We start from the raw sequence: 22,027 nt of genomic DNA, 5'->3' as shown, positions 1-22,027 counted from the left end.
CTTCAGAAAGGCCTCCACACCTTCAATTATTGTATCAATTAAATGCTCAATATGTTGGCAAGAGAAATCCTAGCATGAGGCATATTTGCTAGTTTGGTTATTTTTATAGTTTTTGTGAGTCTCTCATATAACAACGTTTTTGTGCTTTACTGCATGCCTCTCACTTCTCATTTGTGACCTTCCACCCACTGTATTCATGTGTAAGCTTCACAAACAAACATTGTTTCTGGTGTTCATCACGAACACCTCATATCTGAGCTTTGCCACACAATTCATTCTGCATATCTATCTTCTGTGAGAATCTCATTTGTGTCTCTCACAGCAGGCTGTTTCACATTGGTGAGCATCTCTCTTCCACACAAACAATGTAAATCTCATTTTTGTGACATCCCACACAAGGATAATCCTTATTGCAAATTTATCTTAAAGGGTGTCTTATATTCCTATGCAAGATAATGTGGTTTGAGTGCACTCTACACTTATGTCATCCAGCTGCAATAGCGCTTCTCATAGATCAGACGACAAATGTTTTTGTTTTGCGTTGTACAGTTTGCGAAGCATTGAGGGTTTCTCCACCCTCAGGAATGCAGGCGATAAACTTACAGTGTTTGAGAAACTATACTCGCTCTCCTTCTAGTGCCCAGCTAAACCTGGGACTTCAAAAAGGATCCGACTGACTTCAATACTCAAACAGCCACACAGAATCCTACACCATACTGTTAGACCTGTCAGCCTTAGGATGGACTTCCCCCAAACTTTTTTGCCTGCTTACCTCCTTTTTGTGATTAATTTTGTTGGCCTTAGGACTCTGAGGAGTTTACCTCTGCTCACCAGTGCTAAAGTGCATGGGCTTCTCCCTTAAAAATGTGAACATTGGTGTATACACGATTGGCCTTTTATATTTACTTGTAAATACCTTGTACAGGGTTACACCATATACCCAGGGCCTGTACATTAAATGCTACTAGTGGTTCCGCAGTACTGATTGTGTCACTCACACAAGTAGCCCTTTAAACATGTCTCAGGACTGCCACTGCGGAGCATGTCTGCTCTCTTTCTCTCTGCTCTCTTTCTCTCTGCTCTCTTTCTCTCTGCTCTCTTTCTCTCTGCTCTCTTTCTCTCTGCTCTCTTTCTCTCTGCTCTCTGCTCTCTTTCTCTGTGCTCTCTTTCTCTGTGCTCTCTTTCTCTCTGCTCTCTTTCTCTCTGCTCTCTTTCTCTCTGCTCTCTTTCTCTCTGCTCTCTTTCTCTCTGCTCTCTTTCTCTCTGCTCTCTCTCTGCTCTCTGCTCTCTCTGCTCTCTTTCTCTCTCACTCTGACACTCCCCATCATTTTGTGGTCCTAACCTCACCCCACATTTTAACCTCTCTCCCTCTTGTTCCCTGCAGATTATCGCCCCTTGGAGGATGCCAGAATTCTACAATCGCTTCCGGGGCAGGACTGACCTCATGGACTACGCCAAGGTGCTGGTGATGTTATTAATTCTGCCCAATCCGGGGATGTCTTGCGATGGGGTGGCCCGTGGGATTCTGGGTAGGGCGCCCTGCCCCCTGCCTTCGACATACATCCCAACAGACCGGATTCAGGGGGGAGACTCCCAATGTCTGAGGCCAAAAATGCCTTTATTTTGCCCGTCTCCCCCTAGAATCCCCTCTGATTCAATGTATGTCAAAGGGTAAAATACATTTCCATTATTTTGTTTCAAAAACTCCCACTTTCTAATTGTAAAATACGCTTGGTATGGAGTCCGCATTTCACTCTCCTGTTCCAGTGCAGTTTGGGTTAGAGCGGTGGTCGAGGGTGAAGAGGGGTGTTTACTTGAAGGTACTGGTGGCACTGGGTGGGGGCACAGAGAAGAGGCAATGTACAGAAGGCTGGCATCAAAGTACGATGGGGTGGTCTGGTACTAACCTAGCACATGTGTGAACTGGCACACATGTGGCAAAGATAATAACACAAGCGCGCCACCTTCACTGCGGATACCTCCCATGATAGTGACACATCATGATACATTGGAACAAATCCTGATACACTGTGGCACGTCCCGATACACTGTGGCACGTCCCGATACACTGTGGCACGTCCCGATGCAAGGTGACAAATTCCGATGCAAGGTGACACATTCCGATGCAAGGTGACACATTCCGATGCAAGGTGACACTTCCTGCTGCACGGTGACACATGTTGATACACACTGAATACATCCTAATACACAGTAACACAACATGATACACAGTGAGGGATCCTGTGTTAGGCCTTCTTTGATTCAGTAAATTGTAGGAACTCTGGGCAGGAAAAGGGTCTGAGAGGCGAGGCCCTCCTGTCTCAGGACATAGGATATGAGGGCACCTGGTGCTGGGGGGCCACACAGTGCATAAAGATGCTGTGTTGGGGTCCACCTGATGCAAGGACACAGTGTTGGGGGCCACGTGACGCAAGGACACACAGAATTGGGTGCCATGCAGTGTCAAGGGGCACACAATGCTAGGACTTGCAGTAACAGGGTTCATGTGATGCAAGGACATGCAATAACTAACCCTGGGTGGAGTTCGGGGAGTTGCGCTACGCGGAACTCCATGAAATGACAAAAACTCTGCCGCACTACGCAGAGCTCCACAAGCGGTGGAGTTCCATAGAAAAATTCAGTTCGCAGTGATTGCACAGTGCGGATGCTTGTCCGCACTGTGCAATCAGCGCGAACGGCACCTTGCACAGCGCAAGCGGTCCCTTCTTTCCCTTTTCTGCCGCCCGAGTAGATTTTTACTCAAGCGGCAGATTTCTCAATGTGAACAAGCAGTTTCTCATCGTGAGCCGTCGCGAGCATGCACAACCACTCGCAATGAGAAACCTGACCACCCCGCGTTGAGATCTCACCGGGATGTTTATTTTCCACCCTCACGCTCGCGAACTTAATGTTAACGATAGCGAACGAGGAAAGATCTTGCTGGGTGTTTTTCCTCGCTCGCGGTTGCCAACTTAACGTTGGCAATCTCAAGCGAGGAAACCACTGTGAGCTCCACGTAATGTGGAATGCGAGAAACTCCGCTCACAGAGTGTAGATCACCGCCCAGGGTTAGCAATAACAGGGGACACGTGATGCAAGGACATGCAGTAACGGGAGTCACGTGTTGCAAGAACATGCAGTAACAGGGGTCACTGTTTTGTGTCCATTGGATATGGTACTGCCCTTCTGATCTGTGGGCGGAATTTGCATAGTCTCACTACGCAAAGCTCCACGAAATGGTAAAAAATGTCTGCGAGCATGCAGAAATTCCGTGAACATGCTGTATTGCTTGTTCTGCCAGTTTGCAATGCTTTTTTCCTGTTTGCGAAAGCTGTTTGCGTGCTTGGAGAGGAAATAGCTCGCGAACACGCATTTTGACAGCGTGAACAAGCAAAAAATTCTGGGAAGCCGTGGATCGCAGAATTTTTGGTAATCCTGCTTTCTCCGCGGAACGCAAAATTACCCAAATTCCCCAAGTTCTGCAAGCGGAACGGAATTTACCGCCCAGGCCTAGTCTTAATGCCACTCCGTTGAGGTCGGAAGGGGCCACAGGAAGACGTCTGCGGCACAGATGGAGCAGTCTCAGATCCCAGCTGGTATTGTGCAGAATCACAACTCTACTAGCAAAGTTTGGAAAAATGCACAAATATTAGATTTTGTGACGTTGCAAAGTTACTCAACTTAATCTATCGCCCCCGGAGGCGCGAAGTTTTAGTGCAAAACGAGTTCTTGAAGGAGATTTCCCCACAAAACCCTTTCAGATGCAAACTGGTGCAAACAGAGGTGTGTGTGTGTATTCCAGCCCCAAGCCAGACCTCTCTCCCACAGCTCCATATATGGACTCACATGAATATTGGGGTGACTCCAGTGGGAAGGAGGCCCTGTACAAAAAGCTATATATAAAACAAAACAATTGCCAATACTGCTCACGCAATTTTGTCATAGAATCAATAAGTTGAGTTAATGATTCTCAACTTGAAAGACCACTCTTTCAGTCCTGCAGTGTATCTCAAAAAATAGATTTATTTATTTTCTACAAACAATTTTTTGGGGGATTTTTTTCGTTTTGTTCTGTCAACATAAAGCGTTCATGGATCACAATTTGAAACAATTTTATTAGTTCAAGAAAAACACTCAAAAGTGAATCTGAGTCTTTGGAAGAAGCTATAGTGAATGGATAGAATTAGGTGTGGAAAGGGTTATGTAGGTGAAAATAAAGGGGACAAACTACATATATTTCAAACGCTTATTCATCAAGCTAACAAGGCATCTCTCATCCCACATTTATTCATCAAACTAGCAAAACATCAACACATACAAAGTGGTGGGGGAACGGAGAAGTGTGTGAAAAAAGTGAAAGTCAGAAAACGTGGAAGGGACTAAATTGGTTATCCTCATTAATTAGACCCTATCAAATATTTACAACTAGGGTGGGCCTAAGGAACTGAATTTCTCTTTTAAATACCAAATAGTAGTCTAATTTGAAGACAATTAAATAAATTAAAATGCAAAGAATGCAGTCATCAAGTCAAAATGCACAAATATGTCAATACAAGTAGGTCATACACAGGTATGTCAATGCAAATAGGTCATAGGTCGACGCGTTTCGAATCCCATTAGTTTGTGGGATTCTCTTCAGGACCAAAACAGATAAAATCTGTCGGGGTTTCTTCTGAATTTCTTTGGTGAATATGGGATCTAGTCGTACGTATTCCTTTGTCTGTGGTTTATAGGGATCAACCTCAGTCGGTTAGGAGAAATGATGTGTTCATTCTTAATGTTTTTGTCCGTTAATTCGCTGTGTCTCCCGTCAACTCGTTTGGCAATTGACTTCAGGCTGCACATAAGACCTGTGTGGAGCATGAAGGGCTACACATGAGACCCTGCATGGAGCATAAAGGGCTGCACTTGAGACCCTGCATGGAGCATGAAGGACTACACATGTACCCTACAGGGAGCATGAAGGGCTTCACATAAGACTCTGCAGAGAACATGAAGGACTGCACACGAGAGCCTGCAGGGAGCATGAAGGGCTGCACATAAGACCATGTATGGAGCATGAAGGGCTACACATGAGACCCTGCATGAATCATGAAGGACTGCACGTGAGACCCTGTATGGAGCATGAAGGGCTGCACATGAGAGCCTGCAGGGATCATGAAGGGCTGCACATGAGAGCCTGCAGGGATCATGAAGGGCTGCACATGTGTTCCTACAGCGAGCATTGGGGTGTGGATAGGAGGACGTGAGTGACAAACTGATGCTCAGTACAAGAGGCCACATGGAGTACTGGGAACGCACTGGAGGTCCCGCATGTAGCAGCGAGGGCTGCAAACACTGTCATTGAATATTAGAGGTGCAGAGGAGTGCTCTGCATGGAGCACTGGAGGCTGCACTGCAGTGCCCTGTATGGAGTGTGGGATGGCACTCACGAGGGACTGCATAGGAGGCCATGCATTGACTATTAGGGGGGCCACTGGAGGCCTTGCATAGGAGGCCCTGCAAGTAATGACAGGTAATGCCCCCTTTGCACATAGACAATTGCTTGCCTATCTTCATCGCGGTTCCGGCTTCCTATACGGCCATCTGGCAACCGGAAGTAGCAGGATGGACTCCTGAGCAACCCAAGGCAAACTATGGGCTGTGCTTTAGGTGCAAATACAACACAGAAAATCCGTGGTTCTGAAGTGAAGAGGTAAACAGTCAGAGTTACTGATAAAATCTCACAGAAATACCCATGGGCTAATCCCTTTCAGGACGTAATCCCTCACCCCCCCAGAGGTGGGGTGCTTCATCATCTGGGATTCTCCTCTTGGTGGAAACGCCTGGTCCCACCAAGGGCTACAACCCAGGCTCCATGTTTTACGGGCCCCTAATCTGAACTAAATGCATCCCAAGGCTCAACGCCCATCAGGGACTATAAAATACCAGACGCGACTAGTAAAAGTGGTAACATCGGCTAATCTCTCCGCCTGGTGAACTATAGCCATGCAGTGGTTTTCCAAAAGGACAGTAGGGTTGGGAGAGAGACTGAGATGTCAGGCAGGCTGGGGTTTGGAGCTCCGAAGCGTCCTCATGTCAGGGTCGAGTCTCTGATCCAGTCCAGTCTTTTCTTTTTATTGTACTGTTCATGGTCTTGGTGTGAGAGCCACAAAAAGAGTGCCCCATGTGAACAAAGAATGGTTAAGTTATTCGCCTCCACCTGGGAGGACATGAGACTAGTTGAGTTAATCACACTTTATGTGTGAAGATCCAACATCTCTGGCTGGTGGACACTACCTGGTTATGTAGAAGTGTCAAGGAAGTGCTGGGGGGTTGAGGGGGGGGGGGGGGGTTAGTGAATCCCGAGGTGAGAGAGCATGTCATGAGTGGGGGGGGGGGGTAGATTATTTTGCATGGATGATCCTAATCTGAACTATGAAGCAGGTTTAGGAGTCCAGACTCCAGAATGAGTGACCACCTTCAGCAGGCTAGAGGACTAGGCAGGTTTGGGGCACTGTGGGGTGCACATGGCGCACGTGCTGCAGTTTCTGGGTTAAAAGGACACACTGCACATCTCCCCAGGTGGAGAAGAGACCCAACAAAAGCAGGAAACAGACCTAAGGAAGCGGGGGAACCTGAAGGGCTGATGCGCTGCGTCTCGGTCCAGGCTGTGTGTTAAAGGGGCGCATGACACTGCTCTGCAGAAGGAACTACTCCAGGACGCAAGCCAAAGGGAAGCATGACCCATGGGCACTCTGGGTGGGCATGTTAGAAGCTACCCACTGTGGGTTACAGGGATCTACACCCCGCTCTCCAGCTGGAGAATAGAGTTCACCACAGCTGGGAGCAGACAGGAGGGGTTCGAGCATCATGTGGGCATGCTGTTAAAGGGATTGAATGCACTCCTCTCTGGAGGAGGGGCCTGGTGCTAGAAGGTGTGCAGCACTGACCCTCGCCCTGTCTCTTTTTCTTATTCTAGAAACACGGCATCCCAGTCCCTGTCACCCCCAAGAGTCCTTGGAGCATGGATGAAAACCTCATGCACATCAGGTAAGGGCTGCTGGTCTGGGGGAGTGTGTGGGGGGAGGGGGGTGTCTGTCTGAACCACCCTGAAGGCCCGGGTCAACGCCTTGGCGTCCAAGTCTACCCTGGCAAGCAACATTCTAGTACGTCACTTAAACATGGCAGAACTCACGCTGAGGAGGGGAGTCGGGGATGCGTCCCTCCTCCCTATCATCACTCCTCCGTCTGGTTTCCTTGCTCCTCCTCCTCCCGGCTTCCTAGCTCCTCCCCTTCCTACTTTCTAGCCTCCACCTTCCAGCTTTTTTGCTCCTCGGTCTGATAAATTCCCCTCTCTTCCTGATTCCCCCCTCCTCCACCATCCGGCTTCCTTGCTCCTCCTCCATTCGACTTTCTTTCTCCTCCTTCTGCCTGCTTCCTGGCGGCTCCTTCTTCCTGGCCCCTCCTTCTTCCTGGCCCCTCCTTCTTCCTGGCTCCTCCTTCTTCTTGGCTCCTCCCTCCTTCCTGCTTCCTGGCTCCTCCCTCTGGTGCTGTGGCTCCTCCTCCTTCAAAATTCTAAATTCTCCATTCTACTCCTAAGATTTTTTGGGTATTTATCTGCAAGTACTGAGGGCCCTGTTTCCAGGGGCCAGTGGCGGGGCTCCAGAGGAGATGCCTTCTTGCAGCATGGACTTTTGATGAAGCAGTATGAATCTGTAAATCACCAAAGCCTGCGCTGCTGCTCTCCTTACGAGCTCTAAGCAGAGTGAGTACCCATCACGGGCTGAATTAAAGCAACATTTGTGGACACATATACTACCTGGGTAACTACAGTGACCAGGGCTCGAGTCGGGGGTCCACACGGGTGGACGGCGTCCCCCCCACTCTTTTCACAGGGTCGACGCCATCCCCCCTGCCAAGAAGCTGGGCTCCACAGAAATATGCTGAACGTGTCCCGGTGTAATTTTCAGACATCGGGACATGTTCAGCACGTGACGTCATGAGGTCATTTGCATATTGTCCGTCCCCCCACTTCTTTTTATAGGACTTGTGCCCTGACAATGACCACAATGCACTGGCATGTGATACATTCTGCGCTTGTGACACAGCAGATGAATGTTCCCCTGAAGGAGAGGACACCGTTTGTCCATACCAGGCCACAAGGTGCTTAGCAAGCATTGGCACCAGGTGGGTAACTAGAGCCAAATTTCGGGGGGGGCTGAAAAATATTTCCCGGGGGGGGGGGGGGGGGGCTAATTCTTCCAACCACAGACGGTGGCTGTAAGAATGGGTGAACACAACAAAAGCCTCATTTACAATCAATATTCTTTTAAAGACCTGTTAAGTACTCGGGTGCAGCTGCAATTAGATAATCGCCAGCCTGCGAAGGCGTGTTAGCCCGGGCTGACACACACAACTGGGGGGGCTGAAGCCCCGTGAGCCTAATGGGTGTTGCGCGCCTGATTGGCACAGCCAATAGGTCTCGCCTTTGGGATCTTATGAGTGTTTAGCCATGCAACACTTGATGTTGTTGCATCAAGGATATTGTGCTGGATAACTAAATACTTGTATGTTCTGAAAAGCGAGACATATTGGCTATGGCAATGTTTTTATAGCATAACTAGGTTTCTAAACACTACTACAGAGTAATGTGGGGCTACTGAAAAATCTTGTTCTAGCGTTTTTTGGTTAAAAAGCAAATGTGGAACAGCTTTACAATGAGTGTTAATGCTAAAGTAGCCTAAAGGCTAAAAATACAAAATGTACCTTCTGAGCAATGTGCAGTAATATTTTTTTAGCATACATAAAACACCAAATTAGAGCTTGGTAGTTTGGATTTTATTTTTGAGCTATTGGCATTGCTAATATGTGTTTTTTGGCACCTTATAAGTGTGCAACCAAATATATTGGCAATGGTTTGTCCAGGAATAACTGATGTTTTTTTTAAATAATTTTATTGCAAGAATTTTTAGTTACATTTTTTAGTACTTTAAAGTAAGTTGAGTGGCATTTTTTTTATTTATGATGTGCATTTATACATGTTTTATAAATATATTCATTCTGTTGCAATAACTTTTAATATGTTTGTAATAATGCCATTGCAAAATATAACTTCACGTGTCTGGGGTAAATATGGCATAAGTGCATCGGATAAGTCTTCCACATCTGTATTGATTATAAACCAGTCCATTAGAAGTTCATTGCTAATATACATAGATTGATATGTTTCAGTGTTGTGCACTTGTGTGTTGTTATTGTAGATGGCCCCAGAAAACTGTGCACACACAGCAGCCACAGGTTCAAATGAAAGCAGGGCTGACTCTAAGTTTCATCCTTCCTATAACTTGAGAAGAGAGGCAGCATGTGCTAGGAGAGAGCGCTTGTTTATATGATGAGTGTAGAGAGCAGCCCCTGTTTTAATGTATTATACTGAAATACATGCTAGCAGATACTTTTGACAAAATACGGTTATTTTTAGTGCAGCTGCTAGATATGTAGCACAGTTATTGGCAGAGATCAGAAAGCCACAAAGTTATTTAGGAGAAGGCGGTTAACCAGTGAGGGCGAAACCGGAATGGGGTGAGAGTAAACAAATCTAAAAAGCGGATGTGTGCGGCCACGATAATTAAAAACAGATGGCCCCAGAAATGTGTGCGCACATAGCAGCCACAGATTCAAATTAAAGCAGGGCTGACTCTAAGTTTCATCCTTCCTATAACTTGAGAAAAGAGGCAGCATGTGCTAGGAGAAAGTGCTTGTTTATATGCTGTGTGTAGAGAGCATCCCCTGTTTTAATGTACTATACAAAAATAAATGCTAGCAGATACTTTTGACAAAGTACGATTTTTTTAAGTACAGATTTTAGATATGTAGCACAGTAATTGGCAGAGATCAAAAAGCCAGAAAGTTGTTAAAAAGGAACTGGTTGACAAGGGATGGCAAGGGTGAGGCAGGCAGTGGAAGGCAAAGTAAAGAAATATAAGCAATCGCACACGGCCACGTTAATTACAAAACGATGGCCCCTGCGCGCTGCTGCTCGTTCCCGCAAGGTGGAGGTCACCACAAGCATGAGTGCTTGAAAAGTGCAGACCGATTTCTAAAAGTCTTCTCCTAGGGCAGCGCATGAGTGCTGCACTAGGCGTGACCTAAAAAGAGGACCAACAGGATGAAGGTACCCGAGTCATCCAAAGATCCGTCTGACTCCAGGCACATCTACACCCAGGAAACAGCGGGCCCAGAGCAAAGATATGTGTTCAGTGTTAGCTAAAGGCGTGTGTCATCCAATGCAGCTCAGTGCCACAGTGACCTCAGTACCACAAAAAGCTCAGTCCCTTTAGAGTTCAGTGCCAAGGAGAGCTCAGTACAATAAGAGCTCAGTAGAAAGGATTGCTCAGTACCAAAAAGAGCACAGTACCAAGGAGAACTCAGTACAGTGTTGAGCTCAGTACCACGGAGAGCTCAGTACCATGGAGAGCTCAGTACCATGGAAAGCTTAGTAGGAAGGAGAGCTCAGTACCACAGATAGTACAGTACCATGATGAGCTTAGTACAAAGGAGAATGCAGAACATTGAAGAGCTCAGCACCATGGACAGCTCAGTACCATAGACAGCTGAAGTACTCCGGCACTGGAGGGCAATGGGCCTCTTCAGTCAAGCAGTGCTGAGCAAAGGGTGTCCTCATTGCACAGGGCTGACACACTGTAAAGCAGTGAGCCTCGTCAATGCATGGGACAGACACACTGGACAGCAATTGGTTTCCTCATGGACAAGTACTCTGGCACTGGATGGCAATAGACCTCTTCATTATTAACGACTCAACAACTGCAGGGCAATTATCATCTTTATAGACAACAACTGCAGCACTGGAGAGCACTGAGCCTCTTCATTGGCGAGGACTGGAACACTGGAGGACAAAGAGCCTCTTCATGGACAAGCACTAGAGCACTGGAGGGCAATGAGTTTCTTCATGCACAGCAACTGGAGCACTGGAGGGCAATGAGCCTCTTCATTGGTGAGGACTGGAACAATAGAGGTCAATGAGCCTCTTCATTGGCGAGGACTGGAACACTGGAGGGCACTGAGCCTCCTCATATCAAGGACTGGGGCACTGAGCCTCCTCATTTCAAGGGCTGGAACACTGGAGAGCACTGAGCCTCTTCATTGACATGGACTGGAACACTGAAGGGCAATGAGCCTCCTCATATCAAGGACTGGAACACTGGAGGGCAATGAGCCTCCTCATATCAAGGACTGGAACACTGGAGGGCAATGAGCCTCCTCATAGACCAGGACTGGAACACTGGAGGGCAATGAGCCTCTTCATATCAAGGGCTAGAACACTGGAGGGCAATGAACCTCCTCATATCAAGGGCTGGAACACTGGAGGGCAATGAGCCTCCTCATATCAAGGACTGGAACACTGGAGGGCAATGAGCCTCCTCATATCAAGGACTGGAACACTGGAGGGCAATGAGCATCCTCATAGTGAATGACTGGAACACTGGAGGGCAATGAGCCTCCTCATATCAAGGACTGGAACACTGGAGGGCAATGAACCTCCTCATATCAAGGGCTGGAACACTGTAGGACAATGAGCCTCCTCATATCAAGGACTGGAACACTGGAGGGCAATGAGCCTCCTCATATCAAGGACTGGAACACTGGAGGGCAATGAGCCTCCTCATATCAAGGACTGGAACACTGGAGGGCAATGAGCATCCTCATATCAAGGGCTGGAACACTGGAGGGCAATGAGCCTCCTCATACCAAGGGCTGGAACACTGGAGGGCAATGAGCCTCCTCATATCAAGGACTGGAACACTGGAGGGCAATGAGCCTCCTCATATCAAGGACTGGAACACTGGAGGGCAATGAGCCTCCTCATACCAAGGGCTGGAACACTGGAGGGCAATGAGCCTCCTCAGTCAAGGACTGGAACACTGGAGGGCAATGAGCCTCCTCATATCAAGGACTGGAACACTGGAGGGCAATGAGCCTCCTCATATCAAGGACTGGAGCACTGGAGGGCAATGAGCCTCCTCAGTCAAGGACGAACACTGGAGGGCAATGAGCCTCTTCAGGGTGAATGGCTGGAACACTGGAGGGTAACAAGCCTCCTCATATCCAGGACTGGAGCACTAGAGGGCAATGAGCCTCCTCATATCAAGGACTGTAATACTGGAGGGCAATGAGCCTCCTCAGTCAAGGACTAGAACACTGGAGGGCAATGGGCCTCTTCAGAGTGAATGACTGGAACACTGGAGGGTAACAAGCCTCCTCATATCAAGGACTGGAGCACTGGAGGGCAATGAGCCTCCTCATATCAAGGACTAGAACACTGGAGGGCAATGAGCCTCCTCATATCAAGGACTGGAGCACTGGAGGGCAATGAGCCTCCTCATATCAAGGACTGGAGCACTAGAGGGCAATGAGCCTCCTCATATCAAGGACTAGAACACTGGAGGGCAATGAGCCTCCTCATATCAAGGACTGGAGCACTGGAGGGCAAAGAGCCTCCTCATATCAAGGACTGGAACACTGGAGGGCAATGAGCCTCCTCATATCAAGGACTGGAACAAAAGAGCAATGAGCCTCCTCATAGTCAAGGACTGGAACACTGGAGGGCAATGAGCCTCCTCATATCGAGGACTGGAACACTGGAGGGCATTGAGCCTCCTCATATCAAGGGCTGGAGCACTGGAGGGCAATGAGCCTCCTCATATCAAGGGCTGGAACACTGGAGGGCATTGAGCCTCCTCATATCAAGGGCTGGAACACTGGAGGGCATTGAGCCTCTGCATAGCCAAGAACTTCAGCACTGGAGGCCAATGAGCATCTTCATAGAGAAGGGCCTTAGTACTGCATGGCGATGATCCTCTGCATAGATAAGAATGCCTGCACTGGAGGGCAATGAGCCTCCAGGGCTTCAGTACTGGAAGGCAAAAACTCTCTTCATGGTCCATGACTGGAATACTGACCGGCAGTGAAACTGTTCATAGACCAGGACTAGAGACTGGAGAGCAACGGGCTTAGCCATGGCAAGGGCTGCAGCACTGGAGGGCAGTGACTCTTCCTGGACAAGGACTGCAGCACTGGAGGGCAGTGCGCCTCTTCACGGACAAGGGCTGCAGCACTGGAGGGCAATGACTCTTTTCATGGACAAGGATGGGGGCGCTGGAGGGTATTGAGCCTCTTTATGGACAAGGATTGTGGCTCTGGAGGGCAATTGGCCTCTTTGCAACAAGTTGCAACTCTGGAAGGAAAGTAGCCTCCCTGTGGCCACGACCTGCAGCACTGAAGATCAACTCCAGCACTGGAAGGCAGTGCACCTCTTTAGACATTAAGACTCTGGCAGAGCAGCGCAGTGGGTCTCTTCATGCAGATGAAATTCAGCACTGTAGGGAAATGAGTTTCTTCAAGAACAAGGACTGGAGGGCAGTGGGCGCATTCATGGACAGGTACTCCAGCACGAGAGGGACAAAACTCTAGCACTGGACAGCAATGAATCTCTTCATGAACAAGGGATGTAGCCCTGAAGGGCAGTGCGCCTCCTTGTGGACAAGGACTGCAGCACTGGAGGGCAGTGCACCTCCTCATGGACAAGGACTGCAGCACTGGAGGGCAGTGCGCCTCTTCCTAGACAAGAACTGCAGCACTGGAGGGCAGTGCGCCTCTTCCTGGACAAGGACTGCAGCACTGAAGGGCAGTGCACCTCCTCATGGACAAGGACTGCAGCACTGGAGGGCAGTGCGCCTCTTCCTAGACAAGAACTGCAGCACTGGAGGGCAGTGCGCCTCTTCCTGGACAAGGACTGCAGCACTGGAGGGCAGTGCACCTCCTCATGGACAAGGAATGCAGCACTGGAGGGCAGTGCGCCTCTTCCTGGACAAGGACTGCAGCACTGGAGGGCAGTGCTCCTCCTCATGGCAGTGCGCCTCTTCATGGACGAGGAATGTAGCACTGGAGGGAAGTGTGTCTCCTCATGGACAAGGACTGCAGCACTGAAGGGCAGTGCGCCTCTTTGCGAACAAGGACTGCAGCACTGGAGGGCAGTGCGCCTCTTCCTGGATAAGGTCTGCAGCACTGGAAGTCATTGACCTCTTCATAGACAAGTTCTCCAGTGATAGAGCAACGGACCTCTTCAAATATAAGAACCCCACACTTTATGGCAATGAGCCTCTTCACCTCTTTATACACAAGGACTTCAGCACTGGAAGGTAATTGGACTTTTCACAGCAAATCCATTTCCAAAGAGAAAGAACTCCAGAACCAGAGGGCAATGAGGCTCTTTAGATATAAGGGCTCCAGAAGTACAACCCCTAGATACAGCAGCCTATGATGGATCGTACAACCCCTAGATACAGCAGCCTACGATGGATCGTACAACCCCTAGATACAGCAGCCTACGATGGATCGTACAACCTGTAGATACAGCAGCATACAATGGATCGTACAACCCATGGATGCAGCAGCCTACGATGGATCGTACAACCCATGGATGCAGCAGCCTACGATGGATCGTACAACGCATGGATGCAGCAGCCTACTATGGATCGTACAACCCATGGATGCAGCAGCCTACGATGGATCGCACAACCCATGGATGCAGCACCCTACGAAGGATCGTACAACCCCTAGATACAGCAGCCTATAATGATTCGTACAACCCCTAGATACAGCAGCCTACGATGTATCGTACAACCCACGGATGCAGCAGCCTACGATGGATCGTACAACCCACGGATGCAGCAGCCTACGATGGATCGTACAACCCACGGATGCAGCAGCCTACGATGGATCGTACAACCCACGGATGCAGCAGCCTACGATGGATCGTACAACCCACGGATGCAGCAGCCTACGATGGATCGTACAACCCACGGATGCAGCAGCCTACGATGGATCGTACAACCCACGGATGCAGCAGCCTACGATGGATCGTACAACCCACGGATGCAGCAGCCTACGATGGATCGTACAACCCACGGATGCAGCAGCCTACGATGGATCGTACAACCCACGGATGCAGCAGCTTACGATGGATCGTACAACCCATGGATGCAGCAGCTTACGATGGATCGTACAACCCATGGATGCAGCAGCTTACGATGGATCGTACAACCCATGGATGCAGCAGCTTACGATGGATCGTGCAACCCATGGATGCAGCAGCTTACGATGGATCGTGCAACCCATGGATGCAGCAGCTTACGATGGATCGTGCAACCTATGGATGCAGCAGCTTACGATGGATCGTACAACCCATGGTTGCAGCAGCTTACGATGGATCGTACAACCCATGGTTGCAGCAGCTTACGATGGATCGTACAACCCATGGATGCAGCAGCCTACGATGGATCATACATCCCTAGATACAGCAGCCTACGATGGATCGTACAACCCATTGATACAGCAGCCTACGATGGATCGTACAACCCATGGATGCAGCAGCCTACGAAGGATCGTACAACCCATGGATACAGCAGCCTACGATGGGTCGTACAACCCATGGATACAGCAGCCTACGATGGATCGTACAACCCATGGATGCAGCAGCCTACGATGGATCGTACAACCCATGGATGCAGCAGCCTACGATGGATCGTACAACCCATGGATGCAGCAGCCTATGATGGATCGTACAACCCATGGATGCAGCAGCCTATGATGGATCGTACAACCCATGGATGCAGCAGGCTACGATGGATCGTACAACCCATGGATGCAGCAGGCTACGATGGATCGTACAACCCATGGATGCAGCAGGCTACGATGGATCGTACAACCCATGGATGCAGCAGGCTACGATGGATCGTACAACCCATGGATGCAGCAGGCTACGATGGATCGTACAACCCATGGATGCAGCAGGCTACGATGGATCATACAACCCATGGATGCAGCAGGCTACGATGGATCGTACAACCCATGGATGCAGCAGCTTACGATGGATCATACAACCCATGGATGCAGCAGCCTACGATGGATCGTACAACCCCTAGATACAGCAGCCTATGATTATTCGTACAACCCCAAGATACAGCAGCCTATGATTATTCGTACAACCCCTAGATACAGCAGCCTACGATGGATCGTACAACCCATGGATGCAGCAACCTACGATGGATCGTACAACACCGAGATACAGCAGCCTACGATGGATCGTTCAACCCCTAGATACAGCAGCCTACGATGGATCGTACAACCCATGGATGCAGCACCTTACGATGGATCGTACAACCCATGGATGCAGCACCTTACGATGGATCGTACAACCCATGGATGCAGCACCTTACGATGGATCGTACAACCCATGGATGCAGCACCTTACGATGGATCGTACAACCCATGGATGCAGCAGCTTACGATGGATCGTACAACCCATTAATGCAGCAGCTTACGATGGATCGTAAAATCAACTTCACTGTAATCAACTGTGTGACTTCCATAGAGCTGCTAGAGAGTACTGTATTACAGCATTTCTGTGCAGCACTTACTATCCATATATGGGGTGCTGAACTGTTTGCCTACATGGGTCACACTCTTCACCATGTATGGTTTGTGGTTGGTGTATTGGCTTTGTTTTGATCCTATGTGGTAGTGGTAGATAGACGAGCACAGATATGGCTTTCTGTAAGCCGACAGCTTTGAACAACTCGACAGGCCGTCGTATGGATCTTCCTATGGTCAGGGGTCCTGTCCCATGAATCTCTCTTTGCTTCTTGGATGTGTGGATTCTTTAGGAACACAATTGGCTGTACCACCTTGCTTGAGAAATAGAAAGTTTCTTTCATCTAGCAGATGTTTGGGGGGCTGTGGCTTACTTTGTGAGTTATTCCCCGCATCCTCCTTCAGTTCCACAAAATTGTTTTTAGTATGGTAAGCAGCACTCTTTTATGCTCTCTTACACGCCTTTGTGAATCCGCCCCAAAGCATCAAACCCCCTAGTAGTAAAAGTGCAAAGAGGGCTTTGTGCTCTCTATGGGTGCCTATCCTATAAGAGTATTCCCAGAATATTCCTGTTTTATAGTCATGTAAAGTGCACAAAATAGTGCCACACTGTACGTCTTCTGTGCTACAAAATGTCTGTGTGAATAACTAGTGCTGGACGCAAGATGCACCTCTCTTCATTCTTTTTTTTTTTTTTCCTCTTTTTCACAGCTATGAAGCTGGCATCCTGGAAAACCCCAAGGTAATGCATTTTTTTCTGTTTAAGATTGAATTCAAGAAAGTAAAGTTACAATTGTGTAAGACCTTGTACATCGGATTAACAATGCAGTCTTTTTTAATTGACCCTTTCTCGGCTGTGAACCATGGATATTCCTTGACTACAGTAACCCTTGCCAGTGCTTTACACATACTCGTCTCCCACAGGTTGGCACCGCTTCCACCCCTGCAGGAGGCCAGCTCAACCCAAGCCCCAGGGTGAGCTCGGCTGCCCAGGGCTGCGGCTGGACTGGGTTCATCCGGCAGCTCTGCTCTTTATTCACCGCATTGGGGACCCCCCAGCACCCCGCGCTCCGAGGCCACCTCTGCCTGAGACATAGACAGCCTTCGCATGTATGTCTGTGGTCATGTACAGCACACGCCTCGCTAGAAAGCAACTGAGCATGTCCACCGGGGGTGGAGGGCGGGGGCCAGGTACCTCAGAGTGGCAGGAGTTGGGAGTCTCTGCTAGAATGCAAAGGAAGCAAGGGGTCTCCTCTTTAACCAATTATGCCATTTCCACTTTATATTGGCGCTGACTTACAGCTCACTGGTACCACACCCCTGACTAATGCCACTATTGGCCACGCCCCCTGACTAATGGCGCCCTATTTGAAGAACGTTGTTCTGTGTCCAAATCAGCAGCATGCCGAACGTTCGCCAAAGGCAAGCGTGTCTTAGTCCACCACCACTCGGCTGCTGAGGGCGCACAGATCCACCCTCTACACCCAACTCTGAGGGCGCACAGACCCCCCACTTTCCACGCCTCGCTCTGAGGGCGCACTGACCACCCATCCCCCCTCTATACCGAGCTCTGAGGGCACACAGCTCAACCCATCCCCCTCTGCACCCAGCTCTGAGGGCACACACTCCATCACCGCTTCTACACCCAGCTCTGAGGGCGCACCGACCACCCATCCCCCTCTGCACCCAGCCCTGAGGGCACACACTCCATCACCGCTTCTACACCCAGCTCTGAGGGCGCACCGACCACCCATCCCCCTCTGCACCCAGCCCTGAGGGCACACACTCCATCACCGCTTCTACACCCAGCTCTGAGGGCGCACCGACCACCCTCTTTCGACGCCTCGCTCTGAGGGTGCATAGACCACCCATGCCCCCTCTACACCCTGCTCTGAGGGCGCACCGACCACCCATCCCCTCTCTATACCCAGCTCTGAGGGCACACAGGTCAACCCATTCCCCTCTACAACCCGCTCTGAGGGCGCACAGGCCACCCGCCTTTCTACGCCTCGCTCGAAGGGAGCATAGACCACCCATCCCCTTCTACACCCAGCCCTGAGGGCTCACACTCCATCACCGCTTCTACACCCAGCTCTGAAGGCGCACAGACCACCCCTTCTTCGACACCCAGCTCAAAGGGAGCATAGACCACCCATCCACCTCTACACCCCAGCTCGAAGGGAGCACAGACCCCCTTCTATGCCCAGCTCTGAGCGCACACAGACCCCTCTCCCTTTCTACGCCTCGCTCTGAGGGTGCATAGACCACCCATGCCCCCTCTACACCCCGCTCTGAGGGTGCAGAGACCATTCCCATTTCTACACCCAATACAAAGGACACAGAGACGATCCCATCTCCCTTGTACACCCAGCTCCGAGGGCACACGGCTCCACCCATCCTCCTTGTGCAACTAGCTCTGAGGGCGCGTGGCCCAGCCCCCTTGTACACCCAGCTCTGAGGGCACGCGGTCCAGCCCCCTCGTACACCCAGCTCTGAGGGCACGCGGCCCAACCCATCCTCCTTGTGCAACTAGCTCTGAGGGCACGTGGCCCAGCCCCCTTGTACACCCAGCTCTGAGGGCACGCGGTCCAGCCCCCTTGTACACCCAGCTCTGAGGGCACATGGCCCAGCCCCCTTGTACACCCAGCTCTGAGGGCACGTGGCCCAGCCCCCTTGTACACCCAGCTCTGAGGGCACGCGGCCCAGCCACCTTGTACACCCAGCTCTGAGGGCACGCGGCCCAGCCCCCTTGTACACCCAGCCCTGAGGGCACACGGCCCAGCCCCCTTGTACACCCAGCTCTGAGGGCACGTGGCCCAGCCCCCTTGTACACCCAGCTCTGAGGGCACGCGGCCCAGCCCCCTTGTACACCCAGCCCTGAGGGCACGCGGCCCAGCCCCCTTGTACACCCAGCTCTGAGGGCACGCGGCCCAGCCCCCTTGTACACCCAGCTCTGAGGGCACGTGGCCCAGCCCCCTTATACACACAGCTCTGAGGGCACGCGGCCCAGCCCTCTTGTACACTCAGCTCTGAGGGCGTGTGGCCCAGCCCGCTTGTACAGTTGTACACCCAGCTCTGAGGGCGCGTGGCCCAGCGCCCTTGTACACCCAGCCCTGAGGGCACACGGCCCAGCCCCCTTGTACACCCAGCTCTGAGGGCACGTGGCCCAGCCCCCTTGTACACCCAGCTCTGAGGGCACGCGGCCCAGCCCCCTTGTACACCCAGCCCTGAGGGCACACGGCCCAGCCCCCTTGTACACCCAGCTCTGAGGGCACGTGGCCCAGCCCCCTTGTACACCCAGCTCTGAGGGCACGCGGCCCAGCCCCCTTGTACACCCAGCCCTGAGGGCACGCGGCCCAGCCCCCTTGTACACCCAGCTCTGAGGGCACGCGGCCCAGCCCCCTTGTACACCCAGCTCTGAGGGCACGTGGCCCAGCCCCCTTATACACACAGCTCTGAGGGCACGCGGCCCAGCCCTCTTGTACACTCAGCTCTGAGGGTGTGTGGCCCAGCCCGCTTGTACAGTTGTACACCCAGCTCTGAGGGCGCGTGGCCCAGCGCCCTTGTACACCCAACTCTGAGGGCGCGCGGCCCAGCCCCCTTGTACACCCAGCTCTGAGGGCGTGTGGCCCAGCCCGCTTGTACACCCAGCTCTGAGGGCACGCGGCCCAGCCCCCTTGTACACTCAGCTCTGAGGGCGTGTGGCCCAGCCCGCTTGTACACCCAGCTCTGAGGGCGCGTGGCCCAGCGCCCTTGTACACCCAACTCTGAGGGCGCGCGGCCCAGCCCCCGTGTACACCCAGCTCTGAGGGCACGCGGCCCAGCCCCCGTGTACACCCAGCTCTGAGGGCACACAGCCCAACCCCCTTGTACACCCAGCTCTGAGGGCGCGCAGCCCAGCCCCCTTATACACCCAGCTCTGAGGGCACGCGGCCCAACCCTCTTGTACACCCAGCTTTGAGGGTGCAGAGACCATTCCCATTTCTACACCCAATACAGAGGGCACAGAGCCGATCCCATCTCCCTTCTACACCCAGCTCTGAGGACACACAGCCCAACCCATCCCCCTTGTACACCCAGCTCTGAGGGCGCGCGGCCCAACCCACCCCCCTTATACACCCAGCCCTGAGGGCACGCGGCCCAGTCCCCTTGTACACCCAACCCTGAGGGCACGCGGCCCAGCCCCCTTGTACACCCAGCCCTGAGGGCACGCGGCCCAGCCCTCTTGTACACCCATCTCTGAGGGCGCGCGGCCCAGCCCCCTTGTACACCCATCTCTGAGGGCGCACGGCCCAGCCCTCTTGTACACCCATCTCTGAGGGCGCGCGGCCCAGCCCCCTTATACACCCAGCTCTGAGGGCACGCGGCCCAACCCTCTTGTACACCCAGCTTTGAGGGTGCAGAGACCATTCCCATTTCTACACCCAATACAGAGGGCACAGAGCCGATCCCATCTCCCTTCTACACCCAGCTCTGAGGACACACAGCCCAACCCATCCCCCTTGTACACCCAGCTCTGAGGGCGCGCGGCCCAACCCACCCCCCTTATACACCCAGCCCTGAGGGCACGCGGCCCAGTCCCCTTGTACACCCAACCCTGAGGGCACGCGGCCCAGCCCCCTTGTACACCCAGCCCTGAGGGCACGCGGCCCAGCCCTCTTGTACACCCATCTCTGAGGGCGCGCGGCCCAGCCCCCTTGTACACCCATCTCTGAGGGCGCGCGGCCCAGCCCTCTTGTACACCCATCTCTGAGGGCGCGCGGCCCAGCCCCCTTGTACACCCAGCCCTGAGGGCACGCGGCCCAGCGCCCTTGTACACCCATCTCTGAGGGCGCGCGGCCCAGCCCCCTTGTACACCCATCTCTGAGGGCACACGGCCTAGCCCCCTTGTACACCCAGCTCTGAGGGCGCGTGGCCCAGCCCCCTTGTACACCCAGCTCTGAGGGCGCGTGGCCCAGCCCCCTTGTACACCCAGCTCTGAGGGCACGTGGCCCAGCCCCCTTGTACACCCAGCTCTGAGGGCACGCGGCCCAGCCCCCTTGTACACCCAGCTCTGAGGGCACGTGGCCCAGCCCCCTTGTACACCCAGCCCTGAGGGCACGCGGCCCAGCCCCCTTGTACACCCAGTTCTGAGGGCACTCGGCCCAACCCATCCTCCTTGTGCAACTAGCTCTGAGGGCACGCGGCCCATCCTCCTTGTACACCCAGCTCTGAGGGCGTGTGGCCCAGCCCGCTTGTACACCCAGCTCTGAGGGCACGCGGCCCAGCCCCCTTGTACACCCAGCTCTGAGGGCGTGTGGCCCAGCCCGCTTGTACACCCAGCTCTGAGGGCGCGTGGCCCAGCCCCCGTGTACACCCAGCTCTGAGGGCACACAGCCCAACCCCTTGTACACCCAGCTCTGAGGGCGCGCAGCCCAGCCCCCTTATACACCCAGCTCTGAGGGCACGCGGCCCAGCCCCCTTGTACACCCAGCTCTGAGGGCGTGTGGCCCAGCCCGCTTGTACACCCAGCTCTGAGGGCGCGTGGCCCAGCCCCCGTGTACACCCAGCTCTGAGGGCACACAGCCCAACCCCCTTGTACACCCAGCTCTGAGGG

The 22,027-nt window shown here is 52.3% G+C and overlaps 1 protein-coding gene across 2 annotated transcripts in view; it reads left to right on the top strand.

The window, feature by feature from the left end:
* ASS1 (argininosuccinate synthase 1) overlaps window positions 1–22,027 on the top strand; it is a 286,380-nt gene that overhangs the window by 125,545 nt on the left and 138,808 nt on the right. For both annotated transcript variants that reach the window (XM_086924816.1, XM_086924817.1), the window contains exons 7-9: window positions 1,385–1,459; window positions 6,962–7,032; window positions 17,143–17,173. In XM_086924816.1, the coding sequence (XP_086780942.1) occupies window positions 1,385–1,459; window positions 6,962–7,032; window positions 17,143–17,173 (177 nt within the window). The remainder of the gene's footprint in view (window positions 1–1,384; window positions 1,460–6,961; window positions 7,033–17,142; window positions 17,174–22,027) is intronic.

This window comes from Lissotriton vulgaris, chromosome 5 (genome assembly GCF_964263255.1).
Source record: "Lissotriton vulgaris chromosome 5, aLisVul1.2, whole genome shotgun sequence".
Taxonomy (NCBI): Eukaryota; Metazoa; Chordata; class Amphibia; order Caudata; family Salamandridae; genus Lissotriton; species Lissotriton vulgaris.
This window is presented reverse-complemented; position numbering and strand designations above follow the sequence as displayed.